The sequence below is a fragment of the Pristiophorus japonicus genome, unplaced genomic scaffold, assembly GCF_044704955.1.
Source record: "Pristiophorus japonicus isolate sPriJap1 unplaced genomic scaffold, sPriJap1.hap1 HAP1_SCAFFOLD_792, whole genome shotgun sequence".
NCBI classification, from domain to species: Eukaryota; Metazoa; Chordata; class Chondrichthyes; family Pristiophoridae; genus Pristiophorus; species Pristiophorus japonicus.
In genome coordinates, this window is record NW_027254710.1 from 158,220 (window position 1) to 183,948 (window position 25,729).

General features: G+C 45.5%; 1 protein-coding gene across 2 annotated transcripts in view; it reads left to right on the top strand.

Moving 5' to 3' along the window:
- LOC139257017 (misshapen-like kinase 1) overlaps window positions 1-25,729 on the top strand; it is a 143,645-nt gene that overhangs the window by 104,592 nt on the left and 13,324 nt on the right. Inside the window, exons 12-17 of one of the 2 annotated variants that reach the window (XM_070874364.1) lie at window positions 2,141-2,257; window positions 4,128-4,214; window positions 15,203-15,409; window positions 19,554-19,733; window positions 21,812-22,060; window positions 25,501-25,586. In XM_070874364.1, the coding sequence (XP_070730465.1) occupies window positions 2,141-2,257; window positions 4,128-4,214; window positions 15,203-15,409; window positions 19,554-19,733; window positions 21,812-22,060; window positions 25,501-25,586 (926 nt within the window). The remainder of the gene's footprint in view (window positions 1-2,140; window positions 2,258-4,127; window positions 4,215-15,202; window positions 15,410-19,553; window positions 19,734-21,811; window positions 22,061-25,500; window positions 25,587-25,729) is intronic. The other variant, XM_070874365.1, reaches the window with a different exon arrangement.

The following is a 25,729-nucleotide window of genomic DNA, read 5'->3' on the forward strand; positions in this document are numbered from 1 at the left end:
TGTTGTATCGCCTCCAAGGCAAGTGTATCCTTCCTTAAATAAGGAGACCAAAACTGTCCAGGTGTGGTCTCACCAAGACCCTGTACAATTGTAGCAAGACTTCCTTACTCTTATACTCCAACTCCCTTGCAATAAAGGACAACATGCCATTTGCCTTCCTTATTGCTTGCTGTACCTGCATGCAAAAATATTTTGTTTTTCTATTCTTCCTACCAAAGTGAATAACCTCACATTTCCTTACATTATATTCCATCTGCCACATTACTGCCCACTCAATCTATCTATATCCCTTTGCAGACGCTTTGTGTACTTTTCACAGCTTCCTGTCCCACCTAGCCTTGTATTGTCAGCAAACATGGATACATTACCCTCGGTCCTTTCATCTCGGTCATTAATATAAATTGTAAGTAGTTAAGACCCCAGCACTGATCATTGCGGCATTCCACTAATTACAGCCTGTCAACTTGAAAAAGACCCGTTTATCCCTACTCTCTGTTTTCTGTCCATTAACCAATCTTTTAATACATTACTTCCAATGCTATGAGCCGTTATCTTGTGTAATAATCTTTCATGTGGCACCTTATCGAAGGCTTTTTGGAAATCCAAATATACTACATCCACTCATTCCCCTTTATCTACCCGGCTAGCTACATCCTCAAAAACTCTAAATAAATTTGTCAAACACGATTTCCCTTTCATAACATGATTAGGCAGAGCCAACATGGTTTTATGATTTTCTAAATGCCCTGATACCACTTCCTCAACAATGGATTCCAGCATTTTCCCGATGACTGGTGTCAGGCTAACTGGCCTGTAGTTCCCTGTTTTCTCTCTCCCTCCTTTCTTGAATAGCGGTGTTACATTTGCTACCTTCCAATCTGTTGGGACTGTTAGAGAATCTAAGGAATTTTGAAAGATCGAACCAATGAAACCACTATCTCTGCAGCCACCTCTTTTAGAACCTTAGGATATAGGCCTCAGGTTCCAGCCTGACTCCAGAGCCCATAGTCCAGGCCAACAATCCCAGTGCCAGTACTGAGGGAGCGCCGCACTGTCAGAGGTGGTATCTTTCAGCTGAGACATTAAACCGAAGCCACGTCCATCCTCTCTGTTGCACGTAAAAGACCTCATGGCACTATTTCGAAAAGGAGGAACAAGAGAGTTCTTCCAGGCGTCCTGGCCAATATTTATCCCTCATCCAACGCCATCTTAAAAAAAAACTTATCTGATCATTATCTTGTTACTGTGGGAGCTTGCTGTCGCGTTTCCTACATTACAACAGTGTATTTGTAGAAACTGATCATGCCATGCTTCAAAAGTATTTAATTGGCTGGAACATGGTTTGGGATGTCCCAGTGCGATATAAATGTAAGTTCATTCTATGTTCTGTAGAAGGCAAATGCAAGTGGCATAGTGATTAAAAACATAGTTCAGTGGACTACATTTACAGGAGTGCTGGTACTCACAACTCCAGCCTACAGTCTGCCCCTCCCCACTGTTGCTTCCCAATCTCAGAAGAACATAAACATTTTAGGAAAAAAGAAAGACTTGGATTTAGATAGCACCTTTCACGACCACCGGACATCTCAAAGCACTTTACAGCCAATGAAGTACTTTTGGAGTCCAGTCACTGTTGCATTGTGGGAGAGGTGGTAGCCAGTGTGCACACAGCAAGCTCCTACAAACAGCAACGTGTTTACCAGATAATTTTTTTTTTGTTATGTTGACACCGGGGATAACATCCCTGCTCCTCTTCGAGAAAAGTGCCACGGGATCTTTTACGTCCACCTGAGAGAGCAGACAGGGCCTCGGTTTAATGTCTCATCCAAAAGACGGCACCTGCAACAATGCAGCGCTCGCTCAGCACTGCACTGGGAGTGTCAGCCTAGATATTTGTGCTCAAGTTCCTGGAGTGGGACTTGAACCCATGACCTTCTGACTCCGAGGTGAGGGTGCTACCCACTGAGCAAACGGTCAAACTAATCTTTGATTTGACTGAAATGTACGTGCCAATGAGATAAGAAGTCAGAGTCTGTAGACCCAGTCTCAACTCTTTCCCCTCATCCTTTCCTCCCCCACTGCTTTGTACAGTGTAAGTGTGTTAAAGTAAATCTTGCAATTTAATGTTTCCAATGTTTAGCAACAGCGCAGAGAACGAGAGCTACGCAAGCAACAGGAGAAGGAGCATCAGCGACAGCTGGACGAGATGCAACAACTTCGCAGAGAGGAGGAGAGGAGGCAGGCCGAGAGAGAGCAGGTATAACCCCTGCCTACAGCAAAGGGATTAATCATTTACCGGCAGCAACTGGAGAAAGAGGCACTGTGCGGTATTTGTGTAACCCTGCAGTCGGACTTTCTTCTCCTTCACCTTTGGCCTAAAGGCTGAAATAGCTGATCTCGTCTGGGACGGCATTTTGAAGCACTGCAATTGGGCTTGGCGTCCCTAGTCAAGGGAGGTGACCATTCATCCAGAGCGCTCTATTCAGTGATCCCCGTTAGAAAGTGAAAGTCTGTGCATGTCCGATGAGGACAGACTAGACACACTCTTTCCCCCCCCCCCCCCCAAGTGGCCTATGAAGAATGGCCACTCGAACGAGGTACCAGAGGACTGCTGACCAACGTTCCCCATAAGCCGCACTGCGTCCTGTGCGCTCCCCTCCCCCCACAAACGCACAGCCCGTTGAAATCTCTGCATACGCGCGGCACCCTCGATATAAACGCCGGTCAGCGGTCCATACGGGACCCCGCAGATGACTGCATGGGCCGTGCAGCTTAGCAGGAACGTTGCCGCCGACGCCCATGGATCAGTACCCTAGCAAAGGTTGGCACCCTTGAGGAGCAGAAGGGGCCAATACCCGCTCTGCTTAGTGGTCATCACACACTCTCCCGCATTCCCAGCCTTACTTGGAAGCGTCCCAGCGCAAACAATCCTTCACCCTCCTATTCAATTCGTTTGTCTTTCTCCCGCCCTCTCGTTGGGATTACCACATGACTCTCTTGGGCACATTCCAACAGTTAAACCCAGTGCTCTACCCAGTGAGGGGGCCTCCTTGTTCAACCATTGTTCTGGTTTTTAGATCCTGTGAATGTCAGCTTGCAGGGCTTTTAAGGGTCTGGCAGCAGTGAATTTTGATTGACCTAAAAGAATAGACAAAGATTTGAATTTCATTTGTCCAACATGTAACGTAATATTTTTACAGTATTGTAATGATGTAGGTCAGTAGGCATTTAAAGTAATAGAGGAGTTAAACTAATGCCATAAGCAACTGATCCAAGCTTGTTGAGTTGTTTGAAGCCGTGTAAATGCTGCCCAATCTTTAGCATCTTCTGACGAACTATCAATGCAAGTTTTACGTGCTCAGTGAGACTCCACTGAGCAGATATAAATATCTGTCGTAAAACCAGTGACCGGCAACTAGCTAACGTACAGTTACTGAGAAACTCAACAGTAAATGTCCCTGATTTAAAATCGTGCTCCTCTTTATATTTTTCTTGAGGGGCGGGTGTCGGGAATGGCTTCTTTTCTGCTCCTCCACTTTAAAAAAGAAAAAAAGTTCCGTGTTGCAGAATCCCAGTTGGATGCAGGATAAGGTCACGTTCTCTTTTCTCCCCCCCCCCCCCCCCCCCGCATCGTCGCAAAAAACTGCCTCAACCCCGACCTTCCGTTTCTGAATTTCAGAATTTTCCCCAATTTGATGACAAATTGTATCACTGGAAAACATGGGATTAAAACAGTGGGTGGCTTTTATTTATTTTAGTGGGATTTGCATACTTCGGCAGCAATTTGGGCCTGATCTCCAGGCCTTTTCACCGGGCAAATTCATTTTAGTGTGCTCGATAGATGCCTCAGCCGTCAAATGCTTCACCCAGGTTTTAGGTGGGAAATACTTGCACCAACTTCCCTTCAGTAGGTTGTAAATAAAATGGTAGAAAGGGAATGTGGGAGACAAGTCTTGCATGAAACACTGCTGATAAAACTGTGAGCTGAACTTTTTCCACCCGTCAAATTTTGCTTCAGACATCTTGTACCTACGGAAAGGGCTATTTGTGTTTTTTTTCCTGACCTGTTTTCTTTCTTTACCTGTTCTTCCTTAAAAAAAAAATCATTTTGCGTTCTCTGTCTCTAGGAGTACATAAGGCATCAATTAGAGGAGGAGCAGAGACAGTTAGAGATTCTTCAGCAGCAGCTACTGCAAGAACAGGCTTTGCTTCTGGTAAATGGTGCAGGCCGCAAATCCCTCATTCCCTCATATCATACCCAAGGTGTCTACTCCTCACCCGCATAGGGGTCATGCAACATTTTCACAGGAGTAACCAGGGTGTTTTCCTTTCCAGCTCCTCCTTTTCCCTCCTCTGTCCCACCCCCCCCCCCCCCCCCCCAACAAAAATATAGTTCCAATTGCGGCCATAATCTGAGGTAATTGTGGGACCTATAGTTACCGTGCAATATTCTGAACGTGTCCCAGGTTAAAATCTTTGGGTGCCCGTTGACACGAAATTTTTTAAAGAACTGATTTCGATGATTTTTTGCCATATCATTTAAAAAAATAATCTTCCTTTCTTGGGGGAGGGGGGAGAGACACTGTGGAAAGTTGGCACGAGTAGCCATTTTGATTTGGGTGGAATACTGCTTAATGAGAGCAAAAGGCGATGGGTACAGTGCTGGTGGCCCCAGTGTTTACTTTGCATCCAGTACCCTCGAGCTAACCTTGATTCCCCCCCCCCCGATGTTGTAATCGCTGCAGCGGAATTGATATCTGCGGGATCGTTGTGTCCTCTTGTGCCTGTAAGAATGATTTTTTTTTCCATTTTTTTTTTTTCCCCCTTATCGTCAGGTCCTTATGTCGACATGCTAACTGGCAAGGTGTACACAGGTTTGGACGTTCATAACCCTTCCCCCCCCCCTCCCCCCCCCCCCCCCCCGCCATCTCTCTGCTCTGCCCACCCCAGGATTACTCTACTTACTCTTGCAAAATAAATATTGAATGACCCCTTAAATCCATTTCCATCTCAGTACAAGTCCAGTCCTTCAGTGACTTATCCTGTATATATGTGTGTGTGTGTGTGTGTGTATCCTTTTTGCAGATGGTCCTAGTAATCGGTGCGCTGTAAACCTTGTTTGCACCTGGACTGTATTTTCTTTTGTTAAGTTTAAATCACCAATTTGCATTGAGGCATGGAGTGCAAATGAGCTGAATTTAATTTGGAGTGAATCTGAAGTGAATATTGGCCCTTTCGGTGGCAGCGTGGCGGTGTGGCAGACTTAATGTGGTGACGTCTGCTGCACTGAGGGACAAGGCACCATTCCACACAAGCGGTCCCTCCCCATCCCAAACGTGTCAACTTTCCAATCGTCCAAGGGCCGTTGGGGAGTTGTCTCAATAGAGGGAGGGAAAAAAAATTGGGAACGGGATACGTCACCCTTCCTCACAGCTGCTGGACCTGGAGCAATTTTGATGGAGATATGGGAGCCAGTCGTCCTCAGCCACTGGATGGCACCGGCAACCCTAAAGAACATAAGAAATAGGGGCAGGAGTCGGCTGCCTGGCCCTTCGAGTCTGCTCCGCCATTCAATAAGGTCATGGCTGATCTGATCTTGGCCTCAACTCCATTTCCCCGCCCGCTCCCCATTACCTGTGACTCCCCTGTTGTTCAAAAATCTGTCTACCTTTGCCTTGAATATATTCAGAAACCCAGCCTCCGCAGCTCTCTGGGGTAGAGAATTCCAAAGATTCACAACCCTCTGAGAGAAGAAATTCCTCCTCATCTCCGTCTTACATGGGCTACCCCATATTCTGAAACTATGCCCCCTAGTTCTAGATTGCCCCCACGAGGGGAAACATCCTCTCAGCATCTAGATAAGGGGAAGCGATATTTGTAAGTGAAAGATTGTTTTGGAGAAGAGAAATTAAAGCTGCCCCGAAGGTGTACTGGATTCACTGACTCTGGATTGAATTTGGATCAAGCATGTGTAAGATTTCTGATCTGCATTCATTCTGTGGAGTTCCATCAATGCATGCAGTTTTGATGTTTCCTGACCTGCCGACACTTAATGTTTACAAGAATTGCAGACATTCCATCGGGAATGCTTTATCTGACTCTGTGCGGTGTGCTGACTGTGGTAACTTTGTAGGAAGGCCCCACCCTCCCCTCCCCAAGTGGTTGGCTGGCTGTATACCCAACGGTATGTCGCTGTGTCTGTTCGAAAGCTGAGCTGAAGCACGAAAAGAACCTGGAGTGAGTACTTGGGCGACGGAGAAAACCCTGGTTTGGAATTCCAGGCCAAGCAAGTAAATGCACGGAGATCTGACCAGTGACAGGTGACTTGCACCAGTTGAATCACAAGCCTTACACTTGTTGGCAAATTCAGGCTTTTTTGCTCCAGTCCCTGATCCTCCTGAGCGGTGGAAATACAACTCTGTTCCATGGTAGGATGTCTACTGGACCAGCCAATTTCAGTGAATTCTGGAGCACAAAAGTAGAATCCATCAGGGGTATAAGTGTAATGTGGCATATATCTGCCATTAACTCACCACTCGTCCATTGTGGGGGAGTATTTACCATATCTCTCTGGTAAGAATTAGATCAAACCCATGTTTCAAGTGAAGCACTATAGAAGTGATCCAAATTAGGTCACCCAAAAATATAACATTTAAGCACAACAATTTGCATTTATTTAGTGCCTTTAACATGCTAAAAGGTTCCAAGGCGCATCACAGGAAGGTTAGCAAACAAAATTTGACACCGAGCCACACAGAGAGATTCGGTCAGATAACCAAAAGTTTGGTCAAAGAGGTAGGTTTCAAGGAGCGTCTTAAAGAAGGAAAGAGAGGCGGAGAGGTTTAGGGAGGGAATTCCAGAGCTTGGGGCCCTGGCAGATGAAAGCATGGCCACTAATAGTGGAGTGATTAAAAAATCGGGGATGCTGAAGAGGCCAGATATCTCGGAGGGTTGTGGGGCTGGAGGAGATGACGTCGGAAGGGAGGGGTGAGGCCATGGAGGGATTTTGAAAACCCGGATGAGAGTTTTAAAGTCGAAGGTTTTATTAACCGGCCCATTGTAGGCCAGCGAGCACTTGAGTGATGGGTGAACGGGACTTGGTGTGAGTTAGGATACAGGCAGCAGAGTTTTGGATGACTTCAATTTTATGGAGGTTAAAAATGGGAGGCCGGCAAGAGTGTTTGTGGATAGTTGAGAGGTAATAAATGCATGGATGTAGGTTTCAGCAGCGGGATGAGCTGAGGCAGGGGCGGAGTTGGGCGATATTTCCATCTCCGTAATAGGCGGTCTTCATGGCGCAGATATGTGGCCACGTGACGCTGAAGTTGCGAACAGTCTGGTTCCACCTCAGTTGCCAGGGAGAGACTGATGTAATGCTGATAATCAGACATTAGATGTAATTGGTACATATTAGTAAATATTAGATTATGTTCAGAGAGCATATACTGAGGATAACTATTTGCCGAAAAAGACTTAAAAGACTTGCATTTATATAGCGCCTTTCTCGACCACTGGATGTCTCAAAACGCTTTGCAGCCAATTAAGTACTTTTGGAGTGTAGTCACTGTTGTAATATGGGAAACGCAGCAGTCAATTTGCGCACAGCAGTGTGATGATGACCCAGATAATCTGTTTTGTTATGTTGATGGATAAATACTGTCCCCAGGACACCGGGGATAACTCCTCTACTCTTGGAAATAGTGCCATGAGATCTTTTACGTCTACCTGAGAGGGTAGACAGGGCCTCGGTTTAACGTCTCATCCGAAAGATGGCACCTCCGACAGTGCGGCGCTCCCTAAGCACTCTACTGGAGTGTTAGCCTAGATTTATGTGCTCAAGTCCCTGGAATGGGATTCGAACCCACAACCTTCTGACTCAGAGGTGAGGCGAGGGTGTTGCCCACTGAGCCACGGCTGACACCGGAAACATAAATGTAACAAATGAGCATCATATTACTGCCTGAACTTTTATCTCCACTTTTTATATATAAATAACAGCATTTAGTTCTGTGCTAATTATAAATTCAGCTATCAAAATGGGGGCAAACAATGATTTCATCCTATTGATAGATAAATATTTAGCATCTAGTTCTGAGATCAGAATTACTTAGATTTGACTAATATATCTTTTAAAAAATATATATATTGATTTATTCCAGAGTTTTCTTGCACATGAAGACCTGATGATTAACGATTTGTGTTTAGGCGGTGTCAGCGAACCTAAAGGAGAAACATGAACAACTTATTTTAAGATTAGGTTCCACATTCACTGACAAATCTTGTAGATTAAGTATTCTAAATTTATTTTCTGTTGCGCTGCATGATGCAGTGAGCTTGTTACAGGATTGTGTCTTTCCATCTAATATTGAACTTGTGTGAATTGGGCAGGAGAGTCTTGTCAGAAAAACTGGTATTAGAGATTTTCAAAGTTCTACAGACCGAATGAATGGATTCAATCTAGCCGTTCTCCAACTTCCTGAATAACTTCAGACGTTGGTACGCTTGATGGCATTTCAGTAAGTTTGTGGTTCTGATCTCCTGTTGGTAGCTTGTTGTGGCTTCATTTGCCTTCTTTCCACCAGATAGTGTTCTGTGAAGCACTGGGGCTCGATTGATTGCACCCATGCCTGGTTTGAGCCACAATACACAGCTGTACAGAAGGCGTACTGCACTGCTGGAGATGCTGTCCATTAGGTGGAAATTAAACCAAGGTCCCGTTGTCCTGTTCTCTGGTACCACGGCACCTTTTGAACAAGATCAGGGCATTTCTCCAATGTCTTGGCCACCATTTTCCCCTAGACTAATGCGACTTTAAAAAAAATCAATTGGTCATTCATATTGCGGTTCGTCGGATATTGCTAGCACAGAATGTCCAAGACAGAATTGCTTTGTCATTTCAATGTCGAAGGTGTTTTATATTACAAGTATTTTTAATACACCACACCATTCACTCACACGGTTGAAGCTGCCAGAATTGAGGTTCAATGAGCCTAAAGTAATGTGCTATAGAAACATAGAAAATAGGTGCAGGAACAGGCCATTCGGCCCTTCGAGCCTGCACCACCATTTAATATGATCATGGCTGATAATGCAACTTCAGTACCCCACTCCTACCTTCTCTTCATACCCCCTGATCCTTTTAGCCGTAAGGGCCACATCTTTTGAATATATCCAACGAACTGGACTCAGCATCTTTCTGTGGTAGAGAATTCCATAGTTTCACAAGTTTCTCCTCATCTCGGTCCTAAATGGCTTACCCCTTATCCTTAGACTGTGACCCCTGGTTCTGGACTTCCCCAACATCGGGAACATTCTTCATGCATCTAACCTGTCCCGTCAAAATTTTATGTTTCTATGAGCTCCCCTCTCCTAAATTCCAGTGAATATAAGCCTAGTCAATCCAGTCTTCACATGTCAGTCATGCAATCCCGGGAATCAGTCTGGTGAACCTTTGCTGCACTCCTTCAATAGCAAGAATGTCCTTCCTCAGATCAGGAGACCAAAACAGCACACAATCCTCAAGGTGTGGTCTCACCAAGGCCCTGTACAACTGCAGTAAGACCTCCCTGCTCCTATACTCAAATCCTCTCGCTATGAAGGCCAACATGCCATTTGCTTTCTTTACTGTCTGCTGTACCTGCATGCCTACTTTCAATAACTGATGTACCATGACACCCAGGTCTCGTTGCACCTCCCCTTTTACTAATCTGTCTTCATTCAGATAATCTGCCTTCCTGTTTTTGCCACCAAAGTGGATAACCTCACACTTATCCACACTATACTGCATCTGCCATGCATTTGCCCACTTACCTAACCTGCCCAAGTCACCCTGCAGCCTCTTGGCATCCTCCTCAAAGCTCACACTGCCAGCCAGCTTAGTGTCATCTGTAAACTTGGAGATATTACATTCAATTCCTTCATCTAAATCATTATTGTATATTGTAAAAAGCTGGGGTCCCAGCACTGAACCTTGCGGTACCCCACTAGTCACTATCTACCATTCTGAAAAGGACCCGTTTATTCCCACTTTGTTTCCTGTCTGCCAACCAGTTCTCTATCCACATCAGTACATTACCTCCAATACCATGTGCCTTAATTTTTCACACTAATCTCTTGTGTGAGACCTTGTCAAAAGCCTTTTGAAAGTCCAAATACACCATATCCACTGGTTCTCCTTTGTCCACTCTACTAGTTACATCCTCAAAAAATTCTAGAATTGTATAGTATCTCTTTACTGGGTGAAGCACTCTCCCTTTTGTCTGTGCTCTCCATTTGGTCCTCAAGCCTACATTGTCAGGACTCCTGTTCTTTAGTGGTACATTATCCATGCAACACATCAAGGGTTGCTATTGCTAATGGTGAATTCCAACTTTTGTTGCATGTGTTTTTTTTCATAAAAGATTTATACCTATCCGGTCTTGCACTTGAAACATTTCAAGACATTTCATGTTCTGTGAAATACTTTCAAATGCCTGCAGTGACTCTTTGGGTCCCTGCCGCAAACTCCGTTCCCTCGCCACCGACTCCATCCCTCTCCCTGGCCACTGTCTGAGATTCAACCAGACCGTTCGCAACCTTGGCATCCCATTGGACCCCGAGCTGAGTTTCCGACCCCATATCCTCTACGTCACCAAGCTCGCCTACTTCGACCTCTAACATCACCCGTCTCTGCCCATTCCTCAACTCAGCTGCTGCTGAAACGCTCATTCTTGCCGTTGTTGCCTCCAGACTCAACTATTCCAAAGCTCCCCTGGCCGGCCACTTTGCACCCTCTGTAAACTTGAGCTCATCCAAAACTCGCCTGGTCCTAACTTGCACCAAGTCCTGTTCGCCCATCACCCCTGTGCTCGTTGTCCTGCATTGTTTCCCGGTCCGGCAACACCTCGATTTTTAAAATTCTCATACTTGTTTTCAAATCTCCATAACCTCTCCCCTCCCTATGTCTGTATCCTCTTCCAGCCCTACGATCCTCTGAGATCTCTGCACTCTTCCAATTCTGGCCTCTTGTGCATCCCCAATTTTCATCGCTCCACCATTGACGGCTGTGCCTTCAGCTGCCTAGACCCGAAGCTCTGGAATTCCCTCCATAAACCTCTACTTCTGCCTGAATATCTCCTCAAATTCTGCCCTCTTGAGCATCCCTGATTATAACTGCTAAACCATCGGTGGCCGTGCAATCAGCTGCCTATGCCCCAAGCTTTGGAGCTCCCTCCCTAAATCTCTCTACCTCTCTTTCCTCCTTTAAGACTCTCCTTAAAACCTAGCTCTGACCAAGCTTTTGGTCACCTGCTGTAATTTCTTGTGATATGGCTCGGTGTCAAATTTATTTTCACTTAAAACTGTCCTGTGAAGCGCCTTGGGATGTTTTACTACGTTGAAACCACTATATAAATGCAAGTTGTGTGGGCAGACATTTTGTGAGCAGCCGAGAGGTGAATGATCAGCCAATCGGTTGGGAGTGTTGCTTGACTGAGGGATGGCGGCCAAGGCGAAGGGTATAACTTGCAAGTGGTGCACGCAAGTCTTTCACACAAGAGGTAGAAGCAATGAAACTGGCTCTTGCCAGTCATTACCCCTCTTGTGTGGCTGCACATTCTGCTTCTCTCCCTCTCTTGTATACGAGCACTGTCATAGAATCATAGAATGATACTGCACAGAAAGACGCCATTCGGACCATCATGCCGTTGAAGGAACTAACCAATTAGTCCCATTCCCCTGTGCTTTCCCCATAGCCCTGCAATTTTCTCCCCTTCCAGTACATATCCAATTCCCTTTTGAAAGTTATTATTGAATCTGCTTCCACCACCCTGCATTTCAGATCATCATAAGACGCTGCGTTTAGAAAAAAAAATCCTCCTCCCCCTCGTCCTATGGAATCCAGGATATCGGTGCCCTCTTGTTTTCCCGTATGTTGAGTGCCCAATCTTGGGAACAGACAGCCTTAAGTCGGATATTTCTTCACTGGCAGGCAGGCTAAATCTCGGGGTGTGAATCCCTGGGACCTCGATGTTGAGCGATATTTATAGACTGAAATTGGCAGAGACACAGACGTAGCACGGCCATGCCCTCGGCTGAGGAAGTGTGCATGTGGAGGAGGAACAGATGTTTACCGTTGGAAGTGTGATGAATGAGGAAGCAAACTGCTTCCAACAGCACGAGGTTGTTCGTGGGGGGTCGTCTTCATTGCTCTGGGTCGCAATCAGCCGTGTGGTGCAGGAGCAATTGTTACGAGGCTTCTAATCACACTTGCAACTGTAGGAAACATTGCATTTTAATGGCCCCCCTCCCCCCCAAAACTGAAGCTCCTTGTTAAAAGTAGAGCTCGGCGACATTAGCTGAAACCTCAGCGTTTGCAGAAACAACCCGTTAACGAAAGGTTGGCAGTGTGAACTGCTGGCAGTACAGGGCCTTGGTAAGGCCACACCTTGAGTATTGTGTACAGTTTTGGTCTCCTAATCGGAGGAAGGATATTCTTGCTATTGAGTGAGTGCAGCAAAGGTTCACCAGACGGATTCCCGGAATGATAGGACTGACAGATAAAGAAAGACTGGATCGACTAGGCTTGTATTCACTGGAATTTAGAAGAATGAGAGGGGATCTCATAGAAACATATAACGGGACGGGACAGGGTAGATGCAGGTAGAATGTTCGTGATGTTGGGGAAGTCCAGAACCAGGGGTCACAGTCTTAAGGATAAGGGGTAAGCCATTTAGGAACGAGATGAGGAGAAACTTCTTCACTCGGAGAATTGTGAACCTGTGGAATTCTCTACCACAGAAAGTTATTGAGGCCCGCTCGTTAGATATATTCAAAAGAGAGTTAGATGTGGCCCTTATGGTTAAAGGGATCATGGGGTATGGAGAGAAAGCAGGAATGGGGTACTGAAGGTTGCATGATCAGCCATGATCATATTGAATGGTGGTGCAGGCTCGAAGGGCCGAATGGCCCACTCCACCTATTTTCTACATTTTTCTTGGGTACAATAGTTTAGTGGTTATGTGACTGAACTATTAAACCAGAGAAAATGAGCTTAATTCCCACGATAGCAGTTTGAGAATTTGAAATTAAAAAAAAAAATTAGGGAAGTGAAAAGCTGGTATCAATAATACCAACCATGAAGCCATTGGATTGTCGTCAAAACCTAACAAAGAAAAGAAAGACTTGCATTTATATAGCGCCTTTCACGACCACCAGGCATCCCAAAGCGCTTTACAGCTAAGGAAGTACTTTTTGAAGTGAACAAAGTTATAATGTGGGAAACGCAACAACCAATGTGCGCACAGCAAGCTCCCATAAGTAGCAATGTGATGATGAGCAGATAACTGGTTTACTAATGTCCCTGTAAGAAAGGATACCTGCCGTCCTTGCCTGGCCTATATGTGACTCCAGTCCCACACCAATCTGGTTGACTCTTAGCTGCCCTTTGATGTGGCCCAGCGAGCCACTCGCTTGTATCAAAACCGCGATAAAGAATAACAAGATTCTTCTCACTGATTGCAGCGGTATAAGAAGATCCACCAACAGCTTCTCAGGACAACTAAGGATTGGCAATAATTACCGACCTTGCCAGCGCTGCCCTCATCACGGCCATAATTTTTTTATTAACGGTTTTATTGTTCGATCATCTGGATCTATTGGCTTTGCTTCATTGCGGTAAGGCAACATAATAGGAGCAGGAGCAGGCCATATGGCCCCTCGAGCCTGATCCGCCATTTAATACGATCATGGCTGATCCGATCATGGACTCGGGTGCACTTCCCTGTCCGCTCTCCATAACCCCTTATCGGTTTAGAAACTGTCTATTTCTGTCTTAAATTTATTCAATGACCTGGCTTCCACAGCTCTCTGAGGCAGCGAATTCCACAGATTTAAATGGGCGGCCCCTTATTCTAAGATTCTGCCCCCTAGTTCTAGTCTCCCCTATCAGTGGAAACATCCTCTCCGCATCCTTGTCAACCCCCCTTATAATCTTATACGTATCGATAAGATAACCTCTCATTCTTCTGAATTCCAATGAGTAGAGGCCCAACCTACTCAACCTTTCCTCATAAGTCAACCCCCTCATCTCCAGAATCAACCTGGTGAACCTTCTCTGAACTGCTTCCAAAGCAAGTATATCCTTTCATAAATATGGAAACCAAAACTGTACGCAGTACTCCAGGTGTGGCCTCACCAATACCCTGTATAACTGTAGCAAGACTTCTCTGCTTTTATACTCCATCCCCTTTGCAATAAAGGCCAAGATTCCATTGGCCTTCCTGATCACTTGCTGTACCTGCATGCTAACCTTTAGTCTTGAGTGCTAAAGATTTTTTTTGTTTCAAAAATATACTTTATTCATATAAAATTTTCACGATACATTGGAAAATAGTTCAGTACATTACGGTCAGCAATTCCATATAATTTGTTTGGATGCTGACAGCAGTTGCATACAGTGCAGTAGCATACATTTCATTTCAAGGTACAATTTAGTACAATCCGTAAATCACATTACATGTAGTACTGTGCAAATAAGGGTATTACATGGAGCAGATAAGAACTGGTTTACATAACATTCAATACCCATCACGAATCACATTACATGTAGCACTATGCAGATGAAAGCAGTATACGGAACGGATGAGAATACATTTACACTTCTTTACAAGTTGCCAAATAGTGCAGAGACTTTCATTAAACATGGCACAAAGATGCCGACAAGAGCAACCTCAGCCATTTCCTGTTAAGGTTGAGGCAGTGTGCGCTCGTTGCTGAAAGTACTTGCATGCAAACACTTGTATCCGTATGGTTGTATTTATTGATCGGTTTTCCCAGCAACCCCTCATGTTTCTTTTCAATGAAATGGCCAAATAGATTCTCTTCTCTTTGGCTGTCCCCCGGAGTCGAGGATGACTTGCTTCCACACTAAAATGACTGATGAGACCAATGTGGGATCTACAGTCTCTGTCACAGGTGGGGCAGGTGGTGGTTGGAGGGACGGGTGGGTGGGGTGCTTGATTTGTCGTGTGCTCCTTCCGCTGTTTGTACTTGGCTTTCCGCGTGCTCCCGGTGAAGAGATTCGGAAGTGTTCGGCGCCTTCCCGGAGGCGTTTTCTCCGCCCTCCTGGGGCTCACCTGCTGTGACGTAGCTCGGAGTTAGAGCGCTTGTCTCGGGAGTCTCGGTTGCGAATATTCTGACTGCTTTCCTGGTGCATTTGTTGCAGGAATACAAGCGGAAACAGCTGGAGGAACAGCGACAATCTGAGCGGCTTCAGCGGCAGCTACAACAGGAGCATGCCTTCCTCATGTCACTACAGCAGCAGCAGCAACAACAGCAGCTGCAGAAACAGCAACAGCCCCAAGAGAAGAAGCAGCTGTACTATTACAACAAAAATGTGAATCCGACTGACAAGCCGGCCTGGGCAAAGGAGGTAATCCTTTAGACACTCCTCTTTCTTCACAGAACAAAGACTGAGATGAGAAATGATCCAGGCCGTCAGACTTAATGATGGGTGTGGCTGAAGTAAGCGGACTATTTACACCGGACCAGAAGGAGGCCATTCAGCTCCTCGAGCCTGTTCCGCCATTCAGTCAGATCATGGCTGATCTCCATCTTGCCCACCTTGGCTCCGTACCCTTAATACCCTTGCCTAACACACATCTATCACCGTTTTGAATTTTTCCATTAACTCCCAACCTCAACAGCTTTTTGGGGGCGTGGGTTCCAGATTCCCACTACAGTTTGTGTGAAGAATTGTTTCCTGACATCACCCCTGAACGGCCTAGCTCTCACTTTCAGGTTATGCCCCCTTGTTCTAGATTCTCCCACCAGAGGAAATAGTTTTTATCTACCCTATCGTATCCTCTAATAAACACTTGAACGGAGAGCACAGAACTTGCCAATGTACTTAGAAAATTCACAAGACTCGAGCAAAATTAGAACATTCCCCCTTTTCCAACTCCACAGGATAGTGGGCAGGCTATTGGGGGGGGCAGTGGGGAGTGGAGTTAATTCTGATGCAGTAGACCTTTTATTTAAAAAAAAAAAAAGAAATTTGATAAATACCCATTAAAAGTTGGCGATTATTAGATCTGTTTGACATGATGAGGGAAAAGAAATGGGGATCTGTGCTTGGGTGCAGGAAGAGTCCCTCATTGAGGTCGTCATGAATAGACTGTGGAAGGAGTGGGATTGATGGGCTGAATGTCCTTATCTGGTACTAACCTTTGTTACGTTGATGGCATTTTACATCCTACCCATGCGTAGCAGCACGTGGAATTTACAGCACAATGCTCCAGACGAGTCTCTTCCCACTCTCTCTACCCTATCGACACATCCTTCTATTCCTTTCTCCCTCATGTACCTACCTAGCTTCTTAAATGCATCTACTCTATTCGCCTCAACCACTCGTGGTAGCGGGATCACATGCTAACCACTCTCTGGGTAAAGAAAGTTTCTCCTGAATTCCTTATTGGATTTATGTAGAGGAGGAATTACAAGCACAATCTAGACACCTTTTTAATGAATGTACATAACATAAGAATTAGGAGCAGGAGTAGGCCATTTGGCCCCTCGAGCCTGCTCCGCCATTCAACAAGATCATGGCTGATCTTCAACCTCAACTCCACTTTCCTGCCCTGTCCCCCAAGTGCTTGATTCCATTAATATCCTAGCACAGTAACTGCTTCAATAATTCATACACACAAATAAGAGACCAGTTACTAATCTTTAGACCTTGCATGTGAAGGGGGGTTCTAGATCTCTAAGAAAAAGCAATTCTTAATACAATTCTTTCTGGGCTCCAAGGGAGGACACAATAAGACGGAAATGGGAAAGAAAAGATGCATGTATTTGACTACTTATCAGCCCACGTTGTCAGCATCTCTTTATTAAATAGCGCAATATAACCCCCATTTGTTATGTACCCACCAATGAAACATGAACAGGTTTCAACTATCAAATGATCAAGGCATGCAAAATCAAACTAACAGAATTCAAGAATTCCTAACCACTGCCACATGACTAACAGCAAGGAAACAGGCCAGACACATTCGCCTGTCCTTGGGATTAGGCAAGCAATTCCGAATGAACAGGGACTCCAGCCAACTCATGGACCACAAGTCTGGTGGCGGTTGATTCCAGTCCTGTATCAGTTTGAACCACCTTGGAGCGCTGTCAACACACGAGGCCAGCAAATGGCATTGTGTTATTCCACGCCCTCTACACGGTGCAGGGTGTAGCCTGATTCCCTGAGCATGCACATACAACTGTTCTGGTATTGCAAATCGACAGTGTGATGTGTGGTCTCCCACATCCTGGAAAGCCCCTGTGCATTGCAGCAGTTGGTTCTGGCCAGGGTGAACGTTCTTTGCTCCCTGCATCAGACAGATATTAAAGGACCAGACATTCAATCAGCTGGTCGCCTGTCACTTTCATGTCCGCTCCACTCTCAGTCTGACATCTCTGTCCACGGCCTCCTACACTGTTCCAACATAAGCTCGAGGAACTGCACCTCATCTTTCAATTCGGCACTTTACAGCCTTCTGGACTCCACACTGAGTTCAACAATTTCAGATCATAACCTCTGCCCCCATTTTTTCAGATGGCAGCTGTTGATTCTGCTATTCCCAATTACCTCGACACACATCTTTTGTTTCTTGACTGGTCCCATGACCACCTCCTTCTGCCTTGCACCATTATCCCTTTTGTCATTTAATCTGACGAAGGGTCATCATCCTGTGTAATGTATTTGCTTCATGGGCTCTTTGCGTAAGAATTCATAGCAACGCATTGCTCTTGAGAACTAGTTGGTTTATTTGCAAAAGGTTTAACAATCACACAGCACATACCAGTTCATCCACCAGACTCAACCACCTGCCTCGTCGTGAATCCCCCACACCCAACTGGCCGGGGTTTTATTGAGTCTTGTGAAAGTCACGTGACTGGCTATGCCAATCCCAGCTCAACAGCTCTACAAACCTGTGAGCATACTCGCAGGTGAATATATTACAACCTGAAACGTTAAACTCTTTGAGATTTTCCAGTGATTTCTGTTTAATTCAGTCAACCTGTCTGGAATTGATTGTTTTTTTGTTAGGTCCCAAGGGGGGGCTAGAGTACCTGAACAGGGTAGCAAGCAATTATCCTACTCTGCTGTCATAGAAACATCGAAAATAGATGCAGGAATAGGCCATTCGGTCCTTCGAGCCTGCACCACCATTCAATATGATCATGGCTGATCATGCACTTCACTATCCCAGTCCTGCTTTCTCTCCATATCCCTTGATCCCTTTAGCCGTAAGGGCCACACTTAACTCCCTTTTGAATATATCTAACGAACTGTCCTCAACAACTTTCTGTGGTAGAGAATTCCACAGGTTCACAATTCTCCGAATGAAGTTTCTCCTCATCTCGGTCCTAAATAGCTTACCCCTTATCCTTAGACTGTGCCCCCTGGTTCTGGACTTCCCTAACATCGGGAACATTCTTCCTGCATCTAATCTGTCCAATCCCATCAGAATTTTACATGTTTCAATGAGATCCCCTCTCATTCTTCTAAATTCCAGTGAATATAAGCCGAGTCGATCCAGTCTTTCTTCATATGTCAGTCCTGCCATCCTTGGAATCAGTCTAGTGAACATTCACTATATGCCCTCAATTGCAAGAATATCCTTCGTCAGATTAGGAGACCAAAACTGTACACAATATTCAAGGTATGGCCTCACCAAGACCCTGTAAAACTGCAGTAAGACCTCCCTGCTCCTATACTCAAATCCCCTTGCTATGAAGGCCAACATGCCGTTTGCCGCCTTCACCGCCTGCTGTACCAGCATGCCAACTTTCAATGACTGATGTACCATGACACCCAGGTCTCGTTGCACCTCCTTTTCCTAATGTGTCACCGTTCAGATATTCTGCTTTCCTGTTTTTGCCACCAAAGTGAATAACCTCACATTTATCCACATTATACTGCATATGCCATGCATTTGCCCACTCGCCTAACCTGTCCAAGTCACCCTGCAGCCTCTCAGCATCCCCCTCACAGCTCACACTGCCACCCAGCTCAGTGTCAAACTTGGACTACAGTGTGGAAAAAGTGGGCAAATGTAAACTCAGTAGTAGTAGTAGTCTGTAAGAGACTGAGGCACAAATTGGAATGTTCTACGTGGCACCGTGTATGGGCGTGGGATTGTGGGGTGCAGTCTTTGGCACTGACCACTGCAGTGTATCATCGGCATCAGAACAAACTTGAGTTGGGCTCAGGATGCCTGGAGCAAAGGACTTAAATACTTGCAAAATATAATGGTCCATTCAGGCTCGCTGGTCTTCACAATAGTTGCATTGAATGTTTGCCACCTAAATGTGACAGATTTGTCTCTAGGCAAGCAAAATATTAAGAATGGTGGCACTGTTTACCACAAGTATCTTTTTGTTAAATTATTCAGCATATTCTGGACCTTGCAGCGTTGCACAGCCCAAGTGCCGAATGGACACTCATAGTCTGCTTGCTTTTTTAAATTAAACTATCAAGTCGCTTGCCTCATTTTGATCTCTCGCTCTCTCACTCCGCGAAGGTTGAAGAACGCTCCAAAATGAACAGGCAGAACTCTCCCGGCGCGAAGCCCAAGATGGGGACCACGATATCTGACCCGTCGCTGCAGTCGCTCACCGAGTCCGTGCCCAGCAGTGCCGTCCAGGCCTCGCATACGCCGCCCATGCACCGGCCCGTGGAGCCACAGGGAGCCCAGTCAAAGGTGGTTCTCCGCCACGGGAGCTGAATTTTCATTTATATGTTACAATATTTGGGGTGGGGGGGCGGTTGGTGGTGGTGGTGTTGGAAAGTGTCGACTGGATTATAATGGCAACGGCTCAGATGTGAAAGTAAAATATACGGGTCCGCCTGGCTACTGCCACTAGTGGCCCCCCCTGAAAGCTAGACATTTCCTTTCCCCATCGCAAAGAATTGGGGCTAATTTGGATATTTTTTTGTTGCCTTTTTTGTTCAAAAGTATATTCAGATGAAGTTTGGGACAATGGCTGGGCTGATGTAATGAACTGCCAAGTGTGGAGTGATTATTTGCAACACCCATTTTTTGTGTCCAGCGCATGCGCGTCTTAGACTCTGCCCTCCCCCCTTTTGCGCATGCGCGCTCGATCCATTCGCCCGTAGGCTGGGCGGTTTTAATTGTACATGCCAAAGAAACAGCTGGGTGTGTCTTGTCCTCCAAGGGGACCAATCAGCAATCAGGTCTTGTGATCAAGGGGACCCAATCAGAGCATTTTGCTGTTGCAAATAAACACGTCCTTAATTAATGACAATATAATGGAAGCACCTTAAACTTTGTAATGTCCACCTCGGTAACGCCTGGCCAGTTCCCCTTATTTCTCCTGCACGTGGTGATGTCTGCATGCGATGCTGTTTGTATTTCATAGACGAGAGCTATTTTTTTTTTTATATAGAATTTACAGCACAGGAACAGCCCATGCTGGTGTTTTTATACTCCACGCGAGCCTCCTTCCACCTTACTTCATCTCACCCTATCAGCCTAGCCTTCTGTTCCATTCTCCCTCATGTGCTTGCCTTGCTTCCCCTTAAGTGCATCTCTGCTATTCACCTCAACCACAACTGTGGCAGCAAGTTCCATATTCTCACCACCACTCTGGGTAAAGAAGTTCCTCCTGAATTCCTTGTTAGATTTATTAATGATTCCCCCACAAGTGGAAACATCATCTCTCTGCATCTACCCAATCGAACCCCTTCATAATTTTAAAGAGCTCTATCGGGTCATCCCCCCTTCCTCTCAGCCTTCTATTTTCTAAATCTTTTGATATGGAGAACAAACAGCACTGAGAATACTCGCTCTCAACAATCTCTCCAGTACTAGTCTGGACTGCAGAATAGTTTGTGATTAAAGCAAACACTTGCATCAAACTCTTCTAACAAATATTAACCAGTATCGTGTAAACAACATGTGATGCAGGATGATTTGCAGAGGTCGGCTCATGTATCCAGCTTTCCCCTCAGCATTTGTCAATAGAATGTCCGGGCGTGTTGGGCCACAAAACCTGCGTCCCTCAATGTTAAAGCAAGTAAAACTCAACAGAAGTTGTCTTGAGGGGAGTTAATCGTTCTTTTAAAATATAATTCGGGGCAAGGCCAGGTTGCGTAACTGATTTGCTAAAGCCAATGATATTAAAGTCCAACCTTCTGCCGTTGACCATCGTGCACCCCACCTCCCAATTAGGCTCAAGCGCTGTTCCATCGTTAGTCTGTGAAATGTTAGTTTAAGCAGTGGAACTTACTTTAAAACAAAAGATATTTAACATTTCCAAAGCATTTTGCTATCTTGCCCACGATGCATCTTTTTTTTTTCAGCTTAAGTTTTGTTCCAAGACTTTGATATTTAATAGTACGAACCATTTAATTTTGGAGCCACTTCAATTCCAATAAATTGTGCAACAGAAAATTCATATTTGTAATGATTCACCATGAATCCCCGGTCAGTGAATATTCGGATGTTGGGGGATGGGGGGGAGCAGGAGCAGAGAAATTACAGTAATAACGCCAGGAAATGCTGGAAACACTCAGCAGGTTGGGCAGGATTTTGAGGAGAGAGAAATCGAGTTAACATTTTAGGTCGATGATGACCTCAGAATACTGCCTGACCTGCTGAGTATTTCCACCATTCTCTGTTTCTCCAGCCTTTCCAGCATCGGTGGTATTTTTGATTTTTGTTTTATGGAGAAATGATGGTGTAGGTTGTTCAGCAGCTATGACTTGACCTCCAGTCTTCCAGTTTGCACTTAAACCTTGCTGAAAACTCTCTCGCAGTTTCAAGTGGCGCACCTGGTTGCGCTGAAGCCATCGTCTGCGCCAGTGCCAAGGTCCCAGTCACTGCAAGACCAACCGACCAAGAATGTCGCTGCCTTCCCAACTCAGGAACCCGTGCCAGCGAAGCGTGGCGAGATGCTGCGACAGAACTCAGACCCCACCTCTGAGACCCCTGTACTACCTCCCCGTGCCGGCAACAGAGATGACTCTGGGCCATGGGTGAAGATGGCAGATGAAGCGCCTCCAAAGGTAACCAGGACAAATCCAAAAACCAAAAAAAAATTGAAGTACAAGAGAAGGGAAAAGGCTGATAAGCCCCCCCCCAACCAAAAGGATTATGCCTTCTGCTATCTTAGTGGTTGCAATAGCTGCCTGGATTGACCTGCCTTCTAATTAGAGGGTTGTGCCATGTGTTTCTGGGAGGGCGGGGGGTGGTCTTCTGGTTGGTTATGTTGTCCTTTACCGCAGCGCTCTATCTTGCTTTTTGAAAGGTGGAGTGCTAGATTAAGACCTGCTGAATCTCAATAATGCTGATGCGATAAATTGGACTGCATCATGGGCTCCAGAGTTGTTTATCTACATATTAAACAGTTTTCATTTGCAAGCGCTTTCTGTAAAACTTTTCCATTATAAACTTCCCACGTCCAGATTTAGAACAGAGCTGGCCTTTGTAAATCTGCCACACTGGCGTCGCACCCACTCCCACTGCAGTGCCGCCACTGGCGGGAGAGTGCGATTACAGCATGACAAGTTTACTTGGGCAGTTTCCATAATACATATGGATTTAGGAATTTGTAATGTGATTATTTGTTTTTAAATAGAACAGAATACATGACTTTAAAATGAGGATGTAATCGCATCTGTGCGCCCTCGTTGAATTATCTCAAACCACTGCCCCTAACCCCCTTCTTCTGAAGACTACATTTAGTCTTGATCTCCCCATGTGAAACATCAGGGTCTAGTTCTTCAATAAAAATTGTGGCTGCGGAAGCATTCCGTTAATAACATTCAGGGGAAAGAACGGATAGTGCACTTAAGGCTTGTGAGATCTTAATGGGCTTGGGTGGTTAATTTAGTGATTCACTTCAAAGCACTACATTTTGGTCAAATTTGTGAGTGCTTTTGAGACATTTCTATGTGATAAGGTGCTATATAAATAGTCACATTTTTCCAATTACGTTTCCTTCGAGTTTTTGGGGTCATCGGGGTGAGGGATTGAAGCACTTTTCCCATTCTTTAGTTCCCGGTGCCAGCACAAAGCATACCGAGCTCAGGTCCAACATGGATCAGATGTAAACCTTCATCTGCAGTATTCAAAAGGGAGTTAGATGTGGCCCTTACGATTAAAAGGATCAAGGGGTATGGCGAGAAAGCAGGAAAGGGGTACTGAGGTGAATGATCAGCCATGATCATATTGAATGGTGGTGCTGGCTCGAAGGGCCGAATGGCCTGCTCCTGCACCTATTTTCTATGTCCCATTAAACGCACTGCCAAGGTCAAGTATGGCATCCGTTAGATACAAACATTCGAAAAACGACGGACAGGTAAAGACCCTCTGGTCTATCCAGCCTGTCCCACACAATTGCCATACCTTGTATATCACAACATACACACTCCACCCCAAACCATGTCATCTCCTGGGAGAGGCAAAAAAACAGATTTAAAAAAAACCCAGGCCAACTTGGGGAAAAAATCTGGGAAATTCCTCTTTGACCCATCTAGACGATCGAAACTCGTCCAGGAGTTCACTCTTGGCGATTAATTTCCCTGCAGTACTTACCTTCTGTAAGAGGCAATCTCCGCCGCAGCTAGAAACAAATCCAGCTTTTGCTTGAAGGAATTCAGCGAGACTGCATCCACCACTTGAGAGGGCAGCTTGTTCCAGAGGTCTACTATTCTCTGGGAAAAGAACCACCTCTTGACATCTAACCTCAATATAGCCTTAAACAACTTAAATTTGTGCCCCCTGGTCCTGCCTAACCTAGATGCAGATGTCAATTCCCAATACACAACAGTCCCCAACTTCAAAAGAGCATCTCTATTGCATCACTGACATCTCTATTTACCTGCAATAGCCATCCTTCTGCTCTGAGATTGCCAATTCAAGCTAAATTATGATAGATGTTTGTTCGGCACGGGTATTGAGGGTTACGGAGCCAAGGCGGGTAGATGGAGTTGAGATACAGATCAGCCATGATCTAATTGAATGGTGGAACAGACTCAAGGGGCTGAATGTCCTCCTCCTGTTCCTATGTTCCTTTAGCGCTTTTTTGTTGTGGACTTGTGCCCATTTGGTTTGAGAGTACCTCTAGCTCATCACAGTTCGGATCCATATAGACAGCACAGAGTGGAGACGTTGATGCCAATAGTCTGGGCTGGAGTGAAACCTGAGTCCCAGGGGTGACGGGCACCACTGTACTCGAAGTGCATCTCCCAGACCCCGCTAGCACCCGAACCATATTCAAAAGATGTGAATAAAGGTCTTTTTGCTTTAATGTGAGTTGGTAGCACACTCACCATGAGTCAGAAGGTTGTGGCTTGAAGTACCACTCCAGAACTTGAATTAAAAATGTAGGCTGCACTTCAGTGCAGTACTGTGGGAGTGTTGCACTGTCAGAGGTGACACATTTCAGATGACATATTAAACCAAGGCCCTAATTGTCTGTTCCAACTCTTCATATTAAAGGTCCCCTGACAATATTTGTAGAAGAGCGTGGAATTCAGTTACATATTGCATTATATAGCGCCTTTAACCTAATAAACCGTCGCAAGGTACTTCACGAGCGTTATCAGACAAAATTTGAGCAATGAGATAGGGCAGGTGACCAAAAGCTTTGTCAAGGAAGTAGGTTTTAAGAAGCATCATAAAGGAGGAGAGGGAGAGGTTTGCGCTGGGAGTGCCAGAGCTTCAGACCTAGATGTCTGAAGGCATGGCTGCCAATGGTGAGGCGAAGGAAATCGGGGATGTACAAGAGGCCGGAATTGGAGGAACTCTTGAGTTCTCGCAGGATTGTAGGGCTGGAGGTGGTGACGGAAATGGGAAAATTCTGTGCGTCCTGGGTCACATTCTTAGCTTAACCAACACCGCCAAAATACAATGATTAACTGGTTATCTCATTGCCTTTTGCTGCATCAAAACGGCTGCCAATTTTGCCTACATAAGTCACTGCGTTTCAAAGTCATTCATTGTACATAAACTACTTTTGAGTTCTTTCTGTGAGATGTGATAAGGTGCTGTGTAAATGCAACTTTTTAAAAACTGCCCGTAAAGGCATGAATTTCAAGTGGCAACAGTCAGTGCTTGAAATTGTTTTACAGATCAATTGAGCACTTCAGTAACCGGTGGAATATTGCACAGGTGCCTGGCGAATATAATGCTTTGTAAACAAATCTCAGCCGTGTCATCTGACCTTTAATGTGCAAACGGCTAATGGGCCATAAGCGGTTCAAGCAACGCTACTTATTTTTTTTACTACAACAGTGCTGTAAAAGCTCTATGTAAATGCCAAGTCACAGTAGTCCTCTGGGGGAGGGAGGAGGCGGGGAGGCCGGTGTGGTGGGGGGAGGGGGTAGATCGATCTAAGCATGCCCTTAATCCAAAGACACGCAGCCTTTAAATCCATGTTTAATTCAGAGTGGAATTGTTGGGAGTTGTGCATGATTAGCTTGTGTTTCTGTTTTGGCCGAAGGTTCCTCAGAGAACGACCTCCATAGCGACAGCTCTGAACAGCAGCAGTGCGCTGATAAACCGACCGGGGCAGGCACCGCGTGCGAGGTAACAATTAACCAATCGACGCAATTTCTCTCCCTTCCAGGCTTTGCAAGCAGACGTGTCCACTGGCGGTAAATCAAAACTGCGAGTGAATCGAAACAGCAGATGCTGGAAGTCCACAGCGAGCTCATTAGAATCATTTTCGA